Below are 21,035 nucleotides of genomic sequence, written 5' to 3' on the forward strand. Positions count from 1 at the left end.
ACCTGAGATACGTGCCTTTATATTTCATTTAAAATGATCGTGTAATTTTTAGTGACCCAATGTTGTTTCGTCGTATTAATTTTATAACGACGAGATAATCAGAAAAGCGTAACCTATGGCAGATTTTGTATTTTATTAAACATCACAGGTTATTATTAAACATGTTCCTCGTTTATTTTCGTCGATGTCTTTCTGTTTCAGTTGCGTGTTATTCTCTGCCGCGTTCGGATCATGTGACTCGTCGTGTCCGACATTGCTGTTAACTGCAGTACGCACCATCGGAACTTAAACGATAAGGCAAGAGGTTAAAAACCGACATTGACCGTGCCTGAAAAAATGTCTGGGAAAGGTAAGTGAACATCGCTAATGAGGCTAAACAGAGCTTACGTAGCTAATTTCGTACGGAAGTTCTGTAAGAAAGTTCGGTTAGGGGCTAAAACACGATTTACGGTTTAATTCGCGAAATTAAGTCGAGATTAATTGCTTCTTTAGCTCGTAAAGCCCGTTGAGCCTCGAAAATGTCCCAAACAACGAGCAGAAAATGTCACGTTGCCAATTAGCGAAATGATAATGCTGCACAAGAGCCAGGCTCGTCGTTTCTGACCCGCGACAACCTATAAATGTCAATCGTGGTTTTTCTCTGCCGGCAATAGATGCTCGTGTAGAAATTAGTTCTCTTTAATCCTTCGTGACGAATAATCTTAAATAACGAGTAAAGAAACACCGAATTTTAGGGAAAATTAGAAAGCATTAGGATTTTTTTTTCCTCTCTTGTTTAGATAAATAAGTAACGATCATTGACGATTGGTAATCGCAAATGACGATTAAAAAGATACACAAAAATTAACATGAAATTAAAGAGCGAAAAGGTGAGAAACCTCGATAATTTCTATTAGGGTTTTTCTGGAATTCTTATTTCCCATGAGATAAATAACGTTTATTTACAACTGATAATCGTGAATAACGAGTAAAAAATATAAACTCAGGGAAAAAATTAAGAACTGTAGGTGTAAAGAATCTCGATAAGTTCCTACGAAGATTTTTCTACGATTTCTCTTTTTCTCTTTTCTTTTGTATAAATAATTCCCGTTCGACTGGTAGGACGATCAGAAGAATAACTAGTCGAGGAAAGAGAAGAAGTCGTACATCGTGTTACATCATGACATTTTAATCCCAAGTTGAATCACAAGCTAACTTTCTACTTCGCTATAAAAAATGACTCGAAACAGACTAGCTTTATTATGGCATTTCGCTATAAAAAGTGTCGCGAGAGATCGACTCGACTCTAATCACTAGAGAGTCATTTACAAGTCGTTTGCACTTTCTACATAGTCTCGATTCGCCTGTCGAGTTTCTCCAGTTTCTTATCTTTACACTGTTTCACACCGCTATTTTACAGTATCGTTCGATCACAAATGGCTTCCTAACACAGAAGTATCTTTCGCACTTGCTTCACGACCGTTCACCTCAATTACCTCTGATAATGAAAACTCAAAGACGAAGTGAGAAAAACTATTTTGTTATAACGAGTCGTTCTCATGGAATTTCCAAAGTCCAACAGCCTCGTTTACGTCACATCTCATAGCATAATTCTTCTCGTAACCGCGACGCCTCTTGGATAAAAATACCCGAATTTATGAAAGCAAACGATGAGAAAAATGTAGAATTTAACGAGTCGGACTTGGAAATTAAGTAAACGGTTAATATAAAACAACGTTGGATGCTTCTTCTTGAAATTGCACTAGAGACCTCCGTGTATCCGTATTCTTGGACTGCTCGACCAGTAATTGCACGTGAAAGGGCGATCCAAAGTCTTCCAGGGATATTCACAAGATTCCCGACGTCCCTTTAGCATGTCTGACCTTTCACGAATCCGTTCGGGATGCTTTCGAGTTTCTCGTTCCCGTAGCCAACACTGCAGACAGCGTTACGTTTTCCGGTCGGGTCAGACGGTTCCTGCGTGAAAGAGCAACATCATCATTGCACTGTTTCGTTTCAGCGATGTTGGCGTTGAATAGTTTGCCTGTGTTGCGGTGGATGGGACAAGCTAACCGAATGGCGATAGGTGATCTGATGGAAACTCGTCGGTGAGCCGGCACGCTTCGAAACGTGGATGTCACCCGTTCGCGACGGCGATGGCGTCTCGTCGCCCAGGACGTCGATTTCGTCGTCGTCGGAGTCTATCGGCGCGTCGCTGCTCGCCCGTGATTCTCGGCCGCCGCTCAGAGAGAAATCCACTGGTCGTTCTGTGAACAGTTTTGTCGCAAACGAGCTTATTATTCGGATTTGTCATTCGTCATTCGCTTATCATTGTAATTCTTTATTTCTAATTTGCTTGTTACTGTGATTTCTAATTCGTCGTTTGATTGTTGCTGTAATTTGTGATTTGTCATTCGCTTATTATTGTAATTTTTTATTTTTCGCTTACTTCTTACCGTAATTGTTAATTTGCGATTCTCTTGTTATTGTAGCTTTTAATTTATAATTTGCTAGTTACTGCAGCTTTTAATTTGTAATTTGCTAGTTACTGTAGCTTTTAATTTGTAATTTGCTTGTTAGTGTAATTCTTTTGGTAATTCGTTTATTGTCGTTACTTATTATCTGTGTTTTCCGTAGTCTAGTGACTTTTCAATGACTTTGTATTTCTGTGTTCTTAGATTTTCTATACTTATAGATTTCGATAGTTGGTGTCGTTCTATTACACTCCAAAGTGTCTTTACTTATGCTTTTTTTACATCAAATGTTTTACACTTGCTTTGAGAATTTCTATACAAGTTTGCTCGTTCGACGCATTTCATAATTTCATGTAATTTAATTTCTCGAACCTTATGTCCATTACTTTATTTATCATTACTTAATGAGGAATGCAATCACGCTTAATGAACCGATGTTCGTATTACGAGGTAATTAACGTCTAAATTCTTGTAGTTGGCTAGCAGAAGAGGTTAATCAAAAGTTAAGTTCGTACACCAAGTTTTCTCGTGTGGTTCGATTTAAATGGAGCAAAGGATGACATTAAAGCGAAGTCGAAATTTAATTAGATATTTCCGAGATTCGATTGAACGTACAAATATAGCAAAGTTACGATTTTAACGTTTAATGATCGAGAATAACGTGTACATACGATTCGGAACGAGAGAAATTTTACCACAGAAACTCGGAATATTTACCTCGAGTTCTGCACGAAAATCATAGATATTTGTCCGGTAAAATTTAACAGTTCTACAAACAGAATTCAGAAACTCCGAAGTGAATTTCCCGTCGATATCTCACGAGACCCACAAAATCCTGAATTTCGAGATCCAAACTTGCTACTCTACCGTACTTTTTCTATTTCTAATTCGTAAAATTGCTAAGAAGCATCTGGATCATCTTCCAATTAGTTATTCCTCTCTCAAGAAACAATCCCACTATCGTATCTCAGAATCTTTTCCCCTCTTAGTAATAGCGATCTCATCTCGAACCATCGATCCCTAACATTCGTGTGTGATGGAACTGCACGACAAATATCGTGTAAAATCTGCAGAGAACGAAAGGAAACAGAAGAGAAAATAACCGTAGAAAGGTTTTCCAACGGTTCTTATCTCGTGGTCAGAAAATCGACTGATCAAATTGGGTCAGATATGTGCCGGTACACAACTAAGGTCCTTGGCAGCGGCCCTCGATGGCGGGCAATCGTGAATGTAGGTCTGGCCGAGCACTTAGCCGATAATTGACTAATTTTCTCGAAGACCGAATCGAGAAGACAAGAGGTAAGAACCGGGGGTCGTAAGACGCCGGATTGAGAGCAAGGGAGAAACACGGGTCGAGGAAGAGAGTGATGGATAGAGGGTGAAACTGAAAGAGGGGTTGTCGTGACTCTGTCGGGTTCCTTAGACGGGTATCCGAGTCTCTAGACGAGGCGGTCTCATCTTCTACGTGCTTTCCACCCCTTATAACCCCCTTCTTCCTGGCTGCCAAGGAGACGTCTACTAACTTCGTTAGCCCTTCCTACCGAACGAAGCCATCTTGGCCACCGAGACGAGCAAGTTGCCGGAGGTTATGAGTAGATGTGGTGTAAGTCGCATCTGGGGTGAGTTCGAATCGCGACAACGGCTCTAGAGATCATTTGGCAGAGAAAGGACGTTGTTGAAAAAATACCATTGGTTGGATATAACATCCCGAGGACTTAAAATCGACGATACCTTGACTACTGGGATAAGTAGCTTAGAGATTACGAATAGATGACGCGTTGGTTATATTGGCATGAGCTTGGATAGCACCGAGTTCTCTAGAGGGTTTGTGTTAAATCTTAATAGTGATTATTTGGCAGAGGAATAATGTTGGAAAAATATTATTAGTCGGTATGATAGGCTATAGACTTGGAATTATTCTTATTGGTTTAAATCCAAAATGGTGGTTTTACCCTTACATATCGATGGTCTTCTACGGGCAGAATTCATATTATATTGTATTCTCTAATGAATATACTTCGTCAGGTTCGAGACAATCTGACGAGAGTTGTTTGCGTCCTAATCGAGAGCGTTTGTGAACTGTTACTCCACCACGTTCTTTTATCATCTATAAACTTGGACTTACGACTTACATTGCTATAAATAATCGTTCATCTCTAATTGCCAGCGAATGGAAGTAGCTTTTGATATTTATTCTAAATTTCCAATAGAGAATTAGGCTTAAATCGATAGGAACTCTATAATTTTTCGAAAGTAAAAGATCTGAGGGATATAGAAAAATTATAGGTATGCTGGTAAAAATTTTACTTACACTTGCAAAGAATCTAAGTGAGGAAGGTGTCAGGATGAAGTATCAGAGATGAAAGAGTACATTTATACGAAGGTTTTTGAAAATTGTGTCTCGATACACATCCATCTGCTGAAGCTAGTTAGCTAGTTAGTTAACAGATCCACCCAGGCAGTATTAAACAGCTACGATTACTTGAACATTTCTCCTAATTAGTATTTCGAGTTTTTGCCGAGCGAAATAGTGTTTTCGAACGTGAACGTTACAGCTTTAAATCGATTCACGCGGACGAATCCGATTCGATTATTCCCAGATCGTGGCATTTACTACATTATACCAGCGCCGATCGTGCGCTATTGTGCGTGTACAAAGCGGTACAGTTATCGGGAATTATTGCTCGATCTATTTGAACGATGCTGTTGTTTCGTCTTGCCTGTTGTTTACACCATTGCGATTCCCGTGAAAGATATGCATTATGCTTGCGCGATACAAATCATTTTCTATCCAAATCTCGAATAACACCAAACTCGAATAATACCGAATAATAATACCATATAACAAAACAACGAATCCTCTATTCGCGAAAATGCTAATAAATCGTTCGATAAATTAATAGATCGTAGATCACGAGAATAATACGTGATTAAAATTTAACATCGATATTTATTTTATTTCAGGCGAAATTTTAATTACGAGATCTGAAATCGCATTCGAGGATTGAAAATCGGCGATCGATCAAGCATCTCTCGAAATACCCTTCGAGTTGGATTTACGAATCGAATTTATGAATCCAATCGATGGATTATTTTTTCCAACGCTGATGGTTTTTCTCTGTTAACAGGACGCTGCGGAAATGACATAATGGCACGGATCGAAGTCTCGAAGGCAACTTGCAGGAACGATAACACGGTTAAACGGGGATACGAATTGCGGGAAATTGTACGGCAAAAAGCGATCATTATCCATGCAACGGTAGTTAATCATTATAGTTGCTGCAACCTCGGTTATGGTCTGGTTAGTTAACTAAAGTTGCGTAATTTATTGCCAGCCGAATTTTGGTTGCATTATATGGTCCATTAGCATGATAACAGGGAACTATTTGACGTACACGGAAATTCCGACGCGCTGGCCGCGCTCGAATGCAAATTGATAATCACAATTACGAAGTTTATACTAATAACGATTTAATTGCGATACACAAGCTACGATCTACTTTCCGTCTCGATTATTACTTTTCCGCTTGCTACGACGGCGCCAATTACGCGACGCAAAATCGTTAACAATTCTCCGCCCGTTCGTTCACCACACCTTCGTCTTTTTTCACCCTTTTATACTCCATTTTTCGCCCGATTATCTTCCTCTTTTCCGGAAATTTGATCGAAGCGGTGCGCAATCTGATTATCGAAATTTCGTGAGTAATAGTAACACAAAATGGAAAATATTAAATACCTTTTTTTGAAAAAGAAGGAGATGCGACTGCTACTTCCGATGGATTGATCGTGGATCTTCAGATGTGGATGATTTTGCTTAGGATTAGAGGTAAACCAATGAGATCAGATTGAAATGATCGTAGAAAAGGATATCACTTAAATGGAACTATTTATGAATATTTATAGTTTTCTGTTTTTTTCTTTTTTTTTTTTAGAATTCCCGAATTTTCATTGAATCTTCGTCGAATCAAGATGTAGAATTCTATAATCTTCGATTGAGTGGGAAAAGGAGTATGAATTGGTAATAGTAAAGAAATTTATACCTTTTTTTTTTTAATTCTTGAATTTAATTGCTAAATTATCGATTAGGAAATACGATATAAAAGAATATTTTACATTATGGTCTTTTCGTTTTTCAGAATCTCCAAAATTTAATTACCATATCGAGGAATCGAGTAATTCATCGAATAAAGGCAAAATCCTATGATGTACAAATTGAAAAAAGGCTATGCGTACCTTTAATTTAATTTTATCTTCAATTTCGAATTTTCAAATTTTCGAGCGTTCCGAAATCCAATTTTTCAATTAACCAAAAACGATGACGCCATTGCGATATGCCGATCGCGTGCACGTATTTCTTTAACCGTCAAAGTCTTCGTTAATTTCCCAACTTCGTTAATATTTCCCGATTTTCGAATACGATCTTCCGCGTCATTCGATTTCTTTATTTTCATTCTACCTGTACGCTGAGTTACAAAATATGATTTATGAGCAATTGATTATGTAGGACACATCGTGTTGTTAATCCGAGCTAATTGATGCGACGCAACGCGAACGGGCGCATGTTTATCGAAAAGTCGATACATGTGTTTAGTGGTAATTACGCATTGTTAGGCGGATACGGAATTGCATAGGTTCTTGCAATTGCAATTAAACGCTTGCATTAGATACGCGATGCGTGAAAATTTTAAGCGTCATCGAGTTTACAATGGGAGGCTAACTTTCCATTTTATCGGATGCAACTTTGCTTAGTCGAGATCGTTTGTTTCGTCTGTCTGTCGTGATCATTTTGTACCAAAGTATTGTTCCTCCGAATTTACTACCATCGCTTCGTTATCTCTCCGCTTTACTCTGTTATCGTAAAAAAATCGTAGATTTATCTCATAGAAAAATATAATTCTCCAATAAAGGTAGAAATAATATAATTTTTAATCGAACATGATTGATCAACAACAATCGACGAGTATTACGATTAATCGCTATTGTATTAGAAGTTATTCCTAACTTGAGTTATCAAACGAATTAAATATTCGACCCAGTGTCATCTCAAGATTCGAAAATAATTTACTTTAGGTTCAGAGATTTGAGATATCGAGATTTGTAGAACTTTGATGAAAATGTTAAGTGTTTTGAGTCTATATGCAAAATTGGTAACTCGCTCGTCATAAGTGCAGTGAAATCTCTAATATTGCAATTAACAGAAAAACCATTCGTGCATTTTCTTCGTTTTACTTACTAATATCTTTTTAGTGATTTTTTCGCTTATCAGCGAACGTCGAAGTGAATCGACAAGAATTGTTCCTAGATTTTATTGAAAATCAGGGATAGATTTTGCCGTTGTTAGAGGGTAGAAAAAAAATGGCTGGCTTACCGGCTGGTGACGTAACGGAAACGGATTGACCGGTGCATTGCTGATTGGAATTCTGATTGCCGTTGCTTCCCGCGCTTCTGTTCAATTTTATCAATTGTTTCTTGTGCTTCATCCGCCGGTTTTGAAACCACGTTTTCACTTGGGTCTCCGAGAGGTGAAGAGCCGCCGCAAGCTCGACCCTTTCCGGCGTGCTGAGGTACCTCTGCACTTCAAATCTGGCCTCCAAACCCGCTAATTGCTGTTCACTGAACACCTAAATACGACAAAAAGAATTCCCCGTGTATCCATTCTAATTTTAACTCGTCTCGATCGGGTGACATTCGAATTAGCTCCAAAAAACGGGCAGAAATTCTTTGAAACTTCGCATAGAAACTAAACGATGGAGAATAAAAATTGTTTAAGGAATTATAAAATAATTGCGAAGTGTTAGAGACAAGGTAAGCGTATGGAAAATTTGATTTAAAGAAATTAGCCAAAAGTACGTAATTATTTAAGTTATTAATTAGATATTATACTTAAATAAGTTTGAATTGTTATGATTCCAGTACCTGGTGAAATGAAGAATATTAAAGAAATTATAAATAAGTCAAGTCCGATGACATCTCGTCAAAGAATCGATGTTAAGATTAAAGATAAGATTCAGTTTAATCGGGTGCAACTCGAATATTACGAAGCAAGAGATTAGCAAGCAACGAAGTAGTAGAAGAAAAATAAGGATTACAAGTAGTATCACTCACTGTTCGTGCCTTCCGTCGTCGGCAGTGCTTCAAGGCAGCAAGTTCAGTAACCCCAGGCACCACTCCAATTGCGGTGTTACCGAAAAGTGGTCCCAGGAAGAAGGTGGCCGTAGGCGGTGCAGAAGGGTAACCAGGTAATAAACTCGCGAATTGCTGATACTGTTGATGCTGCACCCCATGACTAGACGTCAGATGCTGATGATGAAGTTGATGGTGAGAATGCGGTGGAGCAGTGCCACGACTCAAGATGTCCTCGATCAAAAACGAAGTCCTACTAGCAGAAGTTCCATTCTGACCTGGCTGCGCCTGCTGCTGTTGGCAAGTCGACTGCATTGTTACGAGGTGTGTAACTCGTTACATAGTTAACGAACGATACCACGAGCCTTCTTCGAATCACTTCCTCAGTTAACTTTGTCGCTATTCTTTACTAGGCACCAAACATGATCTATCTCTTCTGTGTTCCTCCGAAGGGTTGCTCAATCGTAATTCACTCTTGGAATTTACGGCTTTTGTAGAGGGTTTATGTGACATCCACGCCAAACAGTGTCGACAGTAGCTCCAAGCACAACTTGATTCTTCTTCCAATCAACGTCACGTTAAATACCGAGTAAATACTTCTTCGTGTATACTCACTCCGCAAATATCTATAACAACGTTTCAACCATCAACTATCCGATACTTGCAACTGCAACCATGCAACAATCCGTCGACAAGCTTCCTTCACCCACAAAAGTCGCGTGAATCTTCACCATCCACCCTGAAACACCTAACTCTTCACCACAAGAGACAAGCCTGGGTACCACGTTCACCAAACACTTGGAATCTCCGAAATACACCCCACAACACACTCTTCGCTACACGTCTTCCCGTCAACAAACGTGTTTCCCTCCGATCAATCTCACGTCGTTACCCTCGCGAAGATATAAAAAGATGACACCCCGTTGGCAGGTGAGGGTCGTTTTGGCGCGTTTCAGGGCTCCCGGTAAAATTCTAATTGAATCGAATCTGCCAGCTGTGGAAAGGAAAGGCTGGAGAAGGCCGCGAGACGCAGCGTCGCTCGGCGTCGACGTTTAGGGAGTATCGGTGCGCGATTCAAGGCGATTCAAGGCGATTCAACACCCCTCTAGCCCCGCGCGCGCGCGATCATCTCCACCCTCAGCCGCTCTAACTGGTCAAGAAAAGTAAAGCTCGGAAGCGGATATCGCGGGGCTCGAGTGACGCTGGCATTGGTCGGCGTCGCGACGCCGGTCGTCGTCACGGTTGGTCCCGTGGCGAACGCTGGGCGGTACCATCGGCGCCGTTTCCATGGACACGCGCGTTCGTCGCGGCTTCTGGCCACGAACGATCTCTCACCCTTGCCGGAGCAACCCCCTCGAATCTGAAAGAGAAAGGGTGGGTCGGAGAAGGAAGGATAGTTCTTCTGTATTCGTGGTTCCCCATGTCGTCGTTGTGCATTCACATCGACTGCTGGATAACGGTGTTCACGCGTGTACCTTTGAGGCAGCTTTTTCTACCGCTTAAATTGTATTTCTTTCACCATTATTTTCTCTCTCTTTCGTTTCAGTCGCTACTTTTTTCCTTCTTTTCGCCGCTGACGAAATCGGTTTCAGTCCGGCTGCTGAATCGGCAGAAACCCGTAGAACAATTTCAGGTATTTTTTTGCGTTTATATGCTTTTATCTATTTCCTTTTTCGTTCTTCAAGGGTGGCTCATCAGTTCACGGGTGGTATTATAGGATTCATAGGATCGCAGGTGGTAGCTGCAATTGGGAAAAATGTGGGATAAGAGAGAATAGGTATGGCGATACGCATTGATGTAAATTCGAAGAATTTACATGTTTTGCTGAATTACCGCGTGCATGTACTTCTAGCCGTTGTCTCGTGCCGTGATTTTGCTTCGTTGTCTTCGTCCGTCTACCGTTTTTAGAGGATTAATAATAAATTCCGTTAAGCGACGAGAACGGATTTCATTTGCCGGTGTTGTTTACCGCGTTTCATCGCGTGCATTTACTTATCCCTTTCTTATCCTTTCTTCGCTATCTCATAAGTATTGATCCTCTATCCGCGTTGAAGTATATAAAAGCTCCTTCGCGAGTCAATGCATCTGTATTGAACTTTGAAAGGGTGGAGAATGCGGATCAGGAGAAGCAGGAGTATCAAATTAGATTACTTATTGGACGATGTGTACGCGACGCACGATGTACGATGCACGTCCAAAATAGGCGAGTGTTGGTGTATACGTGTGTATAGTCCTCTGTGCCTAGCCGAGGCTATCTTTCGATCGATGCAGTTATTATGGCATCACGTCGTAGACGCTAACGCAATTTTTTCAGTGAGACATGCGATGCAACCACTAATTGCCGTAACTGTGAGGTAGTTTAACGAATTTCCAATGTTTCCATTTCCTTTCTTTAACACACCGATGTACAGTTCGTATACAGGGTGCATCACATGAATGTTATAGATCGTGACTTCATTGTTAACGCATTTACTCCGAAATGGCAGAGGAAAGGAGTTGTTAGTTCGAAATACATAGAAAAACAAGAATAACAATTAGTATACTCGCACCTCGTACATGTTCAATCTCATTTTTCTCCAGAACAGTGAAACGAGAAGATGTTATTCTTCTTTGCCGCTTTATTTTTGAACGTAGAATCATTACCACGCGAGTTGTGCCTCGATTTTTTAGACACCCTGTATAAATACTTTCGTCCGTCTCCGTATATGTGTAAATATCCTCGTGCAAGTAATGCAAACTTTTCGTCTGGTGAAAGAGCACGTTTACTTAATTCGCTACGCAAGTACCAGCTATAAAACATTCCAGGCTAGACTGTTTAGTAAAACGCACGTGTAATCATCCGTAAAGCCCGAGCTGGTGTAGTCATCCCCTGTATTAGAGGGCCTCTCTCTATTTGGACGACGGCGGAAGGGAGAAGTGGCGCGTGCCGCCACTTAGACGGGGTTGCTTCCGCGATTATTGGGTAAATTAACATCCCGGTAATTGTGTTACCGGCGAGTGTCCATTCATCCGTCCCGTCGATCCCCCGGCGGTTCGCAATACGATGCAGTCAGCCCTCGATGTCGATGCTAAAGCCCAAAATCCCGTCCGCAAGCTTAACGCTGTCGAAACTAGCCCTCCGCTGTTCCGGAAACCGCTCCCGTCGTCCACCGACTCTAAACACATCCTCGAGGGACTTGTTAGACGAAATGAGCAAACTTCGCGGGATCATTTAGACGGTAATCGACTGTGATTATTATGCATCGTTTGGTACTCGGAGAATGATCGACAGATTATTGTAAAACGCGTTATCGTCGGATGAAAATTTCACTCGCGTTTTTGGTTGCAGGTGACGAAGCTGGCGCGAAAAGACCAATCCCTGGAAGGTCCATTTGCGTATACTACCGATGAGCCGGGCACGCACCGAACAAAATAATAGCGTTTTATTGATTTGCCATCGTATATACAGTGACGGACGCGAGAAAGTTTAAATGTTAGACTGTACGAAGGAACACGATGATTTTACAAGGAGGATTATATTTTATGACAGCAAAGAATTTTAGATAAATATAAGTACTTTTATTATTATACCATATTTGTTATATTATAATTAGTACAAAAGTTAGAGATATTTGTATGTATAAATGCTGACTTTAAACTTTCTTTTTTGTCCGTCACTGTAAATATTTTATCGGTATACCATATATACCAGTGAATTCTACTAATTTGGGATATTTTTATATAAAGGGCTCTAATAATATAAATTTTGAAAGTAAAGGGAACTTCGAAAATTCGTTGCTAGCCAATCACTTAAGAGACATGTACGAATTGTACGAGTCTCGTTTGCATAACTTAGAAGTTGATTTTCTGAAACCACTGTGCATTCGAGCGGAGCACGTATAGTTGTTAAGCTTTGTATTTATGTATATTAATTAATACTTGGAAATATCGATAAAACACTACCGATACGTGTTTCGACGGTGCAATCATCGATAGTATAAATTATAAATGGATTTTTATTTTGTACTGGTACTGTAACTTGGTATTTGGTACGATGCAGGGATGCTCTGTTTGCTTCCCTGACTTAGGTGTTCTTGAAATCCATACTTTAAGTTCTTAGTGGTACAGTGTGATCGTTATCAGAACCATCTACAGCTTGTAACTATAGGTATTTAACGCCAAGCAGAGAAACGAAACAAAATTGTTAATTGATAGTAAAATCTATTCCAAATTAACGTCATACAGTATCGATTCCCATTCGATATTTTTTCAACTTTATTTTTTCAAAGTATTTTAATTTATCATTTTATAAGTCTAAATATTTTTATTTTCGTCTGATTTTACCATTACATCCCTCGAAGTAACTATACGTCTAATCGTTTACGTAGGATCATCAGGTCTTACTAAGGATCTTTTACTAGTGTCTCTGATAAAACGAAGCGATTGTCTCATCTTTTCTGTTAATCGATTAAGAGTTATCGGAACGAAATGATATGGAATTTTAGACAGCAATATCTTTCATGTCGCTAATTTTTGTACAGGCTTGTCGTTAGAATTTGTAGAAACTATATGTCGTTTTTGTCCACCGATCGATGTGGAAGTCAGTAGGTATTTATTAAAGAATTATTATATCGCTAATTCCCATGTTCTATTCGGGTTCTGTAGGTAGTTATTACGCCCCATGCTTATGAGAATGGGCGAGCTGGTTGGGTAATGTAGAAACGTACAGAGCACTGAATGCAGAGTAAATGAATTCCTCAAAGATTAACCAGATAACGGTGGTATGGCTGCTAGTTAGGGTCATCTAGCTAGGCTAATTATACAGAGATTTAAAAGTCAATCGCGATAAGTAATTTCTCACGTGATCATTCCGTGTTTACCAGATGCGTTCCACAGACTGAAAGGCAACGTAATTATTTATACACGTATTTTATTCAGTCCCTTCTTAAGTAAACTCTTTCGACGTAATATCGATCATAATTTACGAAGGATGATTCGAAAACAACACACATGTTAATACTTTATTACAAAAATACGCACGTGGATGATGAAATATATTAGAAGATCATGCTAAAAGATCATATGTACATTTTAGTCGACTTTGTGATTTTCATACCACTCGACGACTAAAAGGAATTACCTCGGAACATAGTTGGCACGAGAAACGATCCGTTAAATAGACGCTATTACAATTAATTTTTAAGGTAAACGTAAAAATTGAATGAAATAAAAATTATGGTTGCTCTTTGCGATCTATAAATTAAATAACAAGTGAAAAATAGCAATTAGAAAACTGCTAATGCTTCTCTCCCATGATCTTCGTATACAAACGTGAATAAAGGATCCATCAGAACGAGATGTGCTATGAATTATGATTTAACATAAATTAACATCGTTGAAGTGTCTATGACGAAACTCAACAAAACGTTTAACCCGCTGGTTTTCATTTCAAACGCAGTCCTGCTGATCAAACTGTCATATCTTTGCTTATCACTCTTTTCTCGCGGCTTTATCACAAGGAACGCCCGTAATCGTCTGACAAATGATTCACGACATGCTTACACTTTTTACAGCTTCGACGAAACACGGGTCTACAAGACAAGATATCGATCGTATTAATTCGTCCAGTCAACTCGATGGAAATTCGTCGACGGACTGGAAGCTTCAAATCTCGTCGTCGTCCATGGCTCTCTTATAGAAGGCTCGCGAGAAGCTGGCCGGGCCTTGGGTACCGCAGAAGAAGTAGCCGCGACGCCAGAGGACGAAGATCGTAAGACAGACAGGAATGGCGAGTAACAGACCGATTAACACGCCTATAAGAATCGTCGCGTCTTTTTCAGGCCTCGCGCCGTTCATATCCAAGCAACGGAGCTTCCTATGAGACAATGACATCAGGTTCTTCCCCGCATGCTCCGGCGGTGTGGCGCAGGTGAGTCCATTTACTTCTTCTCCCATCAGCTTCTTGCCGTATTTCGGCAGCAGCATACCGATCTATAGCCAGTGAAACGATATCATTACTATTTATTCCATTTTAGAGATACGATTGGACATGGGCAAATTGGGTAAAATTGAACCATGGTAATTTACTTATATTGGTCCACCGATACCAGCAATTTTCAATCTATGATATGATGCAACATATACGCGTTAAATATTCTCGGATGTACACAGGTATATATTAAGTTATAATTGTATATTACAATTGATATACATTATCGATAAAGTAGTTCTGGTTTTGATTATATTAGTTAGATGGTATATGAAAAAGAAAGTTGACAACCACTGATCTATGCAAATATATCAACGTGTTATTACCTTTTTCAAATATATATCTCTCGGTTAAAATGCTACGTTACTTAAAAATTGCTTACAATTAGGAATTGTTGACAAGTTTAGCTGGTTATCTCGTATATACTTTGGCATAAGAGACTAATAACAAGTCGACTTATCATTTCAGTGTATGGGATTAAGCTGTAATTATGATGCGATACAATACCCTGTTTGTACGTATAGTAAGCTGTGTATTTAATTATCTTCGACTAGGACCAATCTTTGCTAACTCCGGATTAACGTATTTTCTCGTTTATATGCTTTTTCGTGCATTATTGATGACAACACTATATGTGATCGTGCATCTTCGTTCATGCGCCTACGCTTAAACCACAAGAACCAGCGATAAATCGTAAACCAAATATTTTTCGTTCACACATCTTTCCTCGTACCAAACTTCATTCGTTCGCAATATAAATACTATCATTGTAACATCCTTGATTGCAAACATACTTTACTATATTTTACTATTTACACTGATATTTCAAATTCTGCTTTTTTTAACTCCAACGACACGATGGAATTCGACTCATTCGAAATATCCACGTTAAAAATGTCGAGCTTCAGATATCGACAATTTGTTGACATTAGTGAATTCGGTGCTGCAGCGAACCGATATCAAACGTACAAGATTAATTAATAGGTCGTTTCAGTTGGTAATGTAATTATTTTTCCAAAGGGAATTAAACACGCGACAAAACCTATTATTTTTATGAGAATGTCCGAGAAGAAATATATATAACATTTCTTTTTTAACTAGGTCAAATTAATATTTGCAGAACTTTTTTGTTCGATGAAAGAGATGCTTGCGTATAATCTAAATTTGCTATACTTCCAATCGGTGCGAGATAATTGTATGAAAATAATGGAATAATAACGGGAAAGATGCTGGAAAGGCAGAAAAGATCGGTGTAGATGGAACTGCAAATTGGTGTCGCCCGGAACAGCAAATCGATCAGTTCGATAGAAGGCTCGGGATTCAAACGGACGTGGACCGTGTATTTCGTGATTGCCAGAACTTACCAGATATTGATTATTGCAATCGCAGCTCCATTTGTTGTTCATCAGATTCAATTCTTCAAGCCAGTCCCACCTTGCTACGAATTGCTGAGGCAAATATCGCAGGGCGTTATTCGATAAATCGAGTTTCTTTAGTGGCGGCCATTCGGGTCCCTCAGAGTTCGCCTACGATTATTTTCCATATAATATTCTTCGTGACGTTCTTTCTCCATTCCAACAATTTATTCTCTCTCTTTTCATCTCGTGAGCAAGAAAAAAAGAAGAGAATAAAGGAACCGAAGAAAGATAAACGATGACGAGTACTTCTTCAATCATGAATTCCGTTAAATGGAACAAAAAATACAAAATTTGTAGAAATTCGACGTAATGCATGCGATGTTTGTGTAAATAGTAAGGAATCAGTGACGGTTAGTTTTGGAAAACTCAAGTTACCACGGTCGTAAGAGCGTAATCGTCGATCGACTCCAATTTTGGGCAATTTTCTATTCGAAGAGACTCGAGCGATGTCAGGCCTGCAAAGGCACCCGACCCAACCATGGTCAAATAAGGCATGCAACAGAGGCTTAACTCCTTCAGCTTCGGCATAGTCGGGAACGAGTGTGCATGATTGATAACTTGAATCGGATTTTCGTCCATGTAGAGAATCTCCAGTGTGGTCGCCTCTTTGAGAGCAGTCGGCGCGGTTGCGAATTGATTTCCGCTTAGATTCAGCTTTTTAAGGACCCTAATTAACGTTTCGTTTAGTCATGTAGACAAAGATTAAAAAGCTTTGTTAAAGGATTGTAACAGAAATGTGGAACGCGAGGAAAATAATAATGGCCGCGAGCTTAATGCTGTACAGGATTAAATTCCCAAACTTTTCATAACCAGGCGTATTAATAAAATTCTACAAAAAAGAATTTTATAATTAGATATATGTGTGTGTTTTTACAAATGTGTAGAGTATATTTGATATAGAAAAGTCTCGAATATTGATTTAATTTATGAGAATATTCAGAAAAATAACGTAATTGACATAAGGAACTGCGTAGAAGGTATAAGTGCAGTTACTTTCTATTAAGCATAATTGGTGTATAAACGAATAATCAAATTAAATACGATATGTGGTATATTGTTAGATAAACGGAATATTATGTATTTTTTTACTTTTTACTCTGGGTAATCTCACGAATGTTCAATGGATTAGCGTTTAATGATTACGATAGAACATTTTTTAAATAGAAACCGATGTTTTTAAACATCATTCAGAGTGTCCAGCGTTTATTGCCTTTTGTTCGTGATATATATTATATATTAATAGATACTAATCTATCGTAATTTTTTTCCAATTTTTTAATTTTATTATGTGTTTTTACCATACCATTTAAGCAATATTATTTCATTGGTATACACAATAGTTGACATAGTGTGCATAAAAATCTATGGAACATCCTGTATAATCTCTATAACGCGTTGAAAAATTCTATCAAACCTTCGTGGTATCAACCGTGGTATCTTTCTTATCAGTGTAATTCGCTCTATCAAATCAGTTTCCGTTGTATCTCTGTTTGCTTGATAGTTTGCAATTAGTATCGAGAAACTAAGATACTCACCTGGACGAGTAGAATTGAATGTCCGGGAGAGTCTTTAGACCACAGTAACTCAAGTCTAACTCTTCTAGGTCTGGAAGAGAGCTGAGCGCTATGGATGTACGACTGTCGATCTTCGAAAACAGATTCCCGGATAGATTGAGCACTTTCAGACTCGTCATGTGCTCGAAAATATCCTGATGCAACGTATGCAGCACGTTATGGGCCAAGTTTAACACCACCAATTTTTCCAGCGGTTCGTAAGCTTCCGGTGAAAACTTTCCCTGAGGAATCGAGACAAAGACGAATTTTGAATAAAGTCCATGCAATCGTTCGAAATGAATTTTAAACGACAATGAAATTCGAAGAATGATTTCTGTTATCGATCTAAAATATTTTACCATCGTACGAGCAACTCGGAACGGCGATTTAAATTTACTCGAGTTCGCTGGAATTTTAATTGGAAATTAAATTTCGGTTGTTTCCAATACTAATATACATAGGTAATTATATAAATAAGAGCACTGATGTTAACAACGATATCGATAAGTATCAAAATAAAAGAGTACAAAATCAGTATAGACATTGCTATTAATTGATATATCGTGTCACTGTACAAACTTCTTCTGGCACTAAGATTCCGAGATAACGATTATGATCGTGACTAACGAGAGATTGCGCTGTTAAGTAAGTTCCAATTAAATGACCGTGAAATAAAAATACCAGCAGCGTATAATATCAGTTAAAATCGCGAAGCCTCGAAAGGAACGTACGCTTACTTTAAACTGAGTCAACGTTTTCGCATGCATATGAGCATTACCTCGAATACATGAGGTTGCAAATTTTCTCCTGTGAGTTGATTGTGGCTCAAATCCAATTCAGTGAGATTAATTAGCTGTTTGAAGGCGGTAGCGTCGATCTTTGTGATCTTGTTCTTTTGCAAGATCAATTTCCTGATCTCCAATTTCGGAAACGGTTTCACGTGAACCAGCAAGTTCTCTTTGAACGTGGCTACTTTTATTCTTTTCTCTGGCCATTGCGAATCGTCGAAGTGGTTGGTCAAATTTCTGTTATCGCAATTTATGCTGTCATCTGATGGAAGAACATTTATTCATTTGTAAATCTCTACCTTGTATTTCGACCTTTGTCATTTCTTAAGCGAATATTTTATTCATTCGGACACGAGCGACGATAAACTGTATCGAAATTTGACTTTAAGATATACGATTGTGAGTTACCTGTACAAATGCACACGGTACATAAATTTGGAAGCGTTACTGCAAGTGTCGTCTCTTTCGGTTCAGTCGTTTGAGCTTCCACGGTTGCGTTTTTCGTATCTGTGGTGTTCGCAGCGATGGTAGCATTTTGACACTTAACCGTCGCAAAAGCGAGAATAAGAATAAGTAAGAATGGGTAATCCATAATTTCCTGCGAGATCAGCACCGGTAGAGCTACACACCAAAGACTGAAATCGCGTTTGTCCGTATCAAACTCGTTTGTCGCTGATAAGGAAGCCGATGATAAGATACCATTGATCATCGTTACTCATAGTTCCAAGTGCTTAAATCCTTTTAATTCACTTTATTTATCTTTTTGAAACGCAACATTTACAAACTTTACGATCTCGGGTTAGTAAAAATAATCAAATGTATTTTGTCGTTTGATTAATTTTATCGTGTCTGTAATAATTATAAATATTGCGTATTATTACGTTATCGATATATGTAGAGAGAATCGAATTAAATGATTAAAAATATTGTAATAAAATTACTATATCGAGATGTAAATATGATAATAGTGTTTTAATCAATTTATTTCTTCCGATTTGAATAACATAACCAATGAAAGTATAAATTAGTGAAAAGGGTATATACGTGTACTTACATATGCTATATATATATGCTAATGCATATATTTAATAAATTAAAGTATACAAGTTTTTTTATGTCAAATTCAAAAATGGCGCTTTAATTTGAGCGACACTTGAATGAACCAGCAATCGCATTGGTGTCGCCATCTGCTGTGAATTCGGGGTATTAATGAAGAAGAGAAACCTTCGCGAAAAGTATTGAATCGATGACGTCACAAAAGACGTGTCAGTGGAAGGAGTAGACGGGATTGTGGAGGAGCATGTTGAAAAATGTCCGATTACTTTAATTTATCGTACAGCGTGAATAGTGGTAAACAGAGGGGTTTGTGTTGACGCGCATGTGAACGGTAGACCGGTGTCGGTACATGATTATCGTCGAGCCCCGAGGTATCACGTGGACGAAAAGGAAATCAGTTTCCGAGTAGTCAGACACGCCGACCGAAATATCTTCGAAAAATAAAACTGGTGGACGGTGTTGTTTTGTTCCTGTAGGATTTGTCAGGACTGGCTTTCAGGATACGGTAAGTGGTCGAGAAATAAATGTTTTCTCGAATACTGTCATGCAGACAGCTGTTTCGATATATCGTTCGATCAGCCTAATTCCCGCTGAGTCGTGCACCTGTAAATTAGTGAGGTTAGGTTCGTTTATTCGTTCCTGGTGCGCCGATACATGCGAAAAACTTGTTTTGTGCGCAATGCCCCCAGTGAACGCCCATTCTTCGCGGTCTGCCTTGACAGAATTGCGGATTGATACGATCGATATTGTTAAGGGTCTTCCAAAGAGCGACTTTTTCGGATGACATCATGCGTACCATGCGACCGATGCCCGCTATCAACTGGTTCTCAATTGATATTCATTATCTGTTGTATTGCACGCTATAAACACTTCTTTTTCTCTCTTTTCCTGAATTGTTTTGAAATAATAACAGATACTATATGCATAAATTATCAAAATGTGTTATTTGAACAATTTAAATAAGGTGAAATGAATTTATTTTACTGAAACATTTTAGAAACGATATCTTGTAGAACAACAATGATCTTTATTGTACATACATTATTAATTTTTCTTCTTTTTCTTTATATAGCATAGTATGTTTCTTATTCTTGTATCTATCAAAAAGTTGGGTATTATTGTTAAACCATTCATTAATTTATCAACATTTTCAACTATAAGTAACTGGCGGGAACTTCAATTCAAAGGTGTATTATTCTTCCTGTTTGTAATATATAAATGTTTGTAACAATGGAATCATATATCAGTCGTGAAATTAAAAAAATGTTTAACAAAATTTCTCATAAATTATTATTATTTAAATGTATTAATTAAAAAAGAGAATTGTATGATAAATGGTATCATGATGGAATTTGAACGAAAATTAAAGTAAACGGAAAAGTATAACGGAAATAAACAAAGTTGACGTTTGATTAGTGGTAGTCACTAAGCTGAACTGCTTAACCCTATATCGGTAATCACGATCGGTTGCATAGTCGAGCTATTTGTGTTTCCATCTAGAACAGAATAATTCGTGCTAAGCGAATTACGTCAAACGATAAACACCGAACTTCGCAACGCAAGCGTATCCACGGTGAAACGAGAAAATCGCTGTTTACATCGATCAAGAGAACCGGTTGAAATCGTTCAGAGAATTTGTTGTGAAAAAAAAGAGTGAAAAAGATGCTGCAATGAAG

The 21,035-nt window shown here is 38.6% G+C and overlaps 3 protein-coding genes across 4 annotated transcripts in view; 1 reads left to right on the plus strand and 2 right to left on the minus strand.

The window, feature by feature from the left end:
• Positions 1–1,995: 1,995 nt before the first annotated feature.
• bsh (brain-specific homeobox) lies at positions 1,996–8,891 on the minus strand. Its single transcript, XM_017900680.1, has 3 exons — positions 8,559–8,891; positions 7,822–8,074; positions 1,996–2,246 (listed from the first exon to the last, which is right to left on the minus strand). Exons 1-3 carry the CDS (start codon positions 8,889–8,891, stop codon positions 1,996–1,998), a joined length of 837 nt encoding a protein of 278 aa, XP_017756169.1.
• Positions 8,892–12,893: 4,002 nt separating this feature from the next.
• Positions 12,894–18,934, minus strand: LOC108547973 (leucine-rich repeat neuronal protein 1). Its single transcript, XM_017900725.1, has 6 exons — positions 18,712–18,934; positions 18,294–18,565; positions 17,498–17,757; positions 16,338–16,629; positions 15,909–16,070; positions 12,894–14,546 (listed from the first exon to the last, which is right to left on the minus strand). Exons 1-6 carry the CDS (start codon positions 18,893–18,895, stop codon positions 14,220–14,222), a joined length of 1,497 nt encoding a protein of 498 aa, XP_017756214.1. The 5' UTR covers positions 18,896–18,934; the 3' UTR covers positions 12,894–14,219.
• A 650-nt stretch (positions 18,935–19,584) lies between these two features.
• LOC108547915 (homeobox protein PKNOX2) overlaps positions 19,585–21,035 on the plus strand; it is a 10,980-nt gene continuing 9,529 nt past the window's right edge. For both annotated transcript variants that reach the window (XM_017900627.1, XM_017900632.1), the window contains exon 1: positions 19,585–19,864. The gene's annotated coding sequence lies outside the window, so the exon portion shown is untranslated. The remainder of the gene's footprint in view (positions 19,865–21,035) is intronic.

This window comes from Eufriesea mexicana, unplaced genomic scaffold (genome assembly GCF_001483705.2).
Source record: "Eufriesea mexicana isolate 0111107269 unplaced genomic scaffold, ASM148370v2 scaffold1312, whole genome shotgun sequence".
In the NCBI taxonomy this organism is placed as follows: domain Eukaryota; kingdom Metazoa; phylum Arthropoda; class Insecta; order Hymenoptera; family Apidae; genus Eufriesea; species Eufriesea mexicana.

Excerpts from the sequence above, each read along its gene's own strand:
- bsh (XM_017900680.1), bottom strand. The coding sequence starts at position 8,891 with ATGCAGTCGACTTGCCAACAGCAGCAGGCGCAGCCAGGTCAGAATGGA. Across the intron at positions 8,075-8,558 it reads GACGACGGAAGGCACGAACA|GTGTTCAGTGAACAGCAATT; the intron begins GTGAGTGATACT and ends TGTCGTATTTAG. Across the intron at positions 2,247-7,821 it reads TTCCGTTACGTCACCAGCCG|AACGACCAGTGGATTTCTCT; the intron begins GTAAGCCAGCCA and ends AACTGTTCACAG.
- LOC108547973 (XM_017900725.1), bottom strand. The coding sequence starts at position 18,895 with ATGGATTACCCATTCTTACTTATTCTTATTCTCGCTTTTGCGACGGTT. Across the intron at positions 18,566-18,711 it reads TACCGTGTGCATTTGTACAG|ATGACAGCATAAATTGCGAT; the intron begins GTAACTCACAAT and ends TTCTTCCATCAG. Across the intron at positions 16,630-17,497 it reads ATTCAATTCTACTCGTCCAG|GGTCCTTAAAAAGCTGAATC; the intron begins GTGAGTATCTTA and ends AACGTTAATTAG.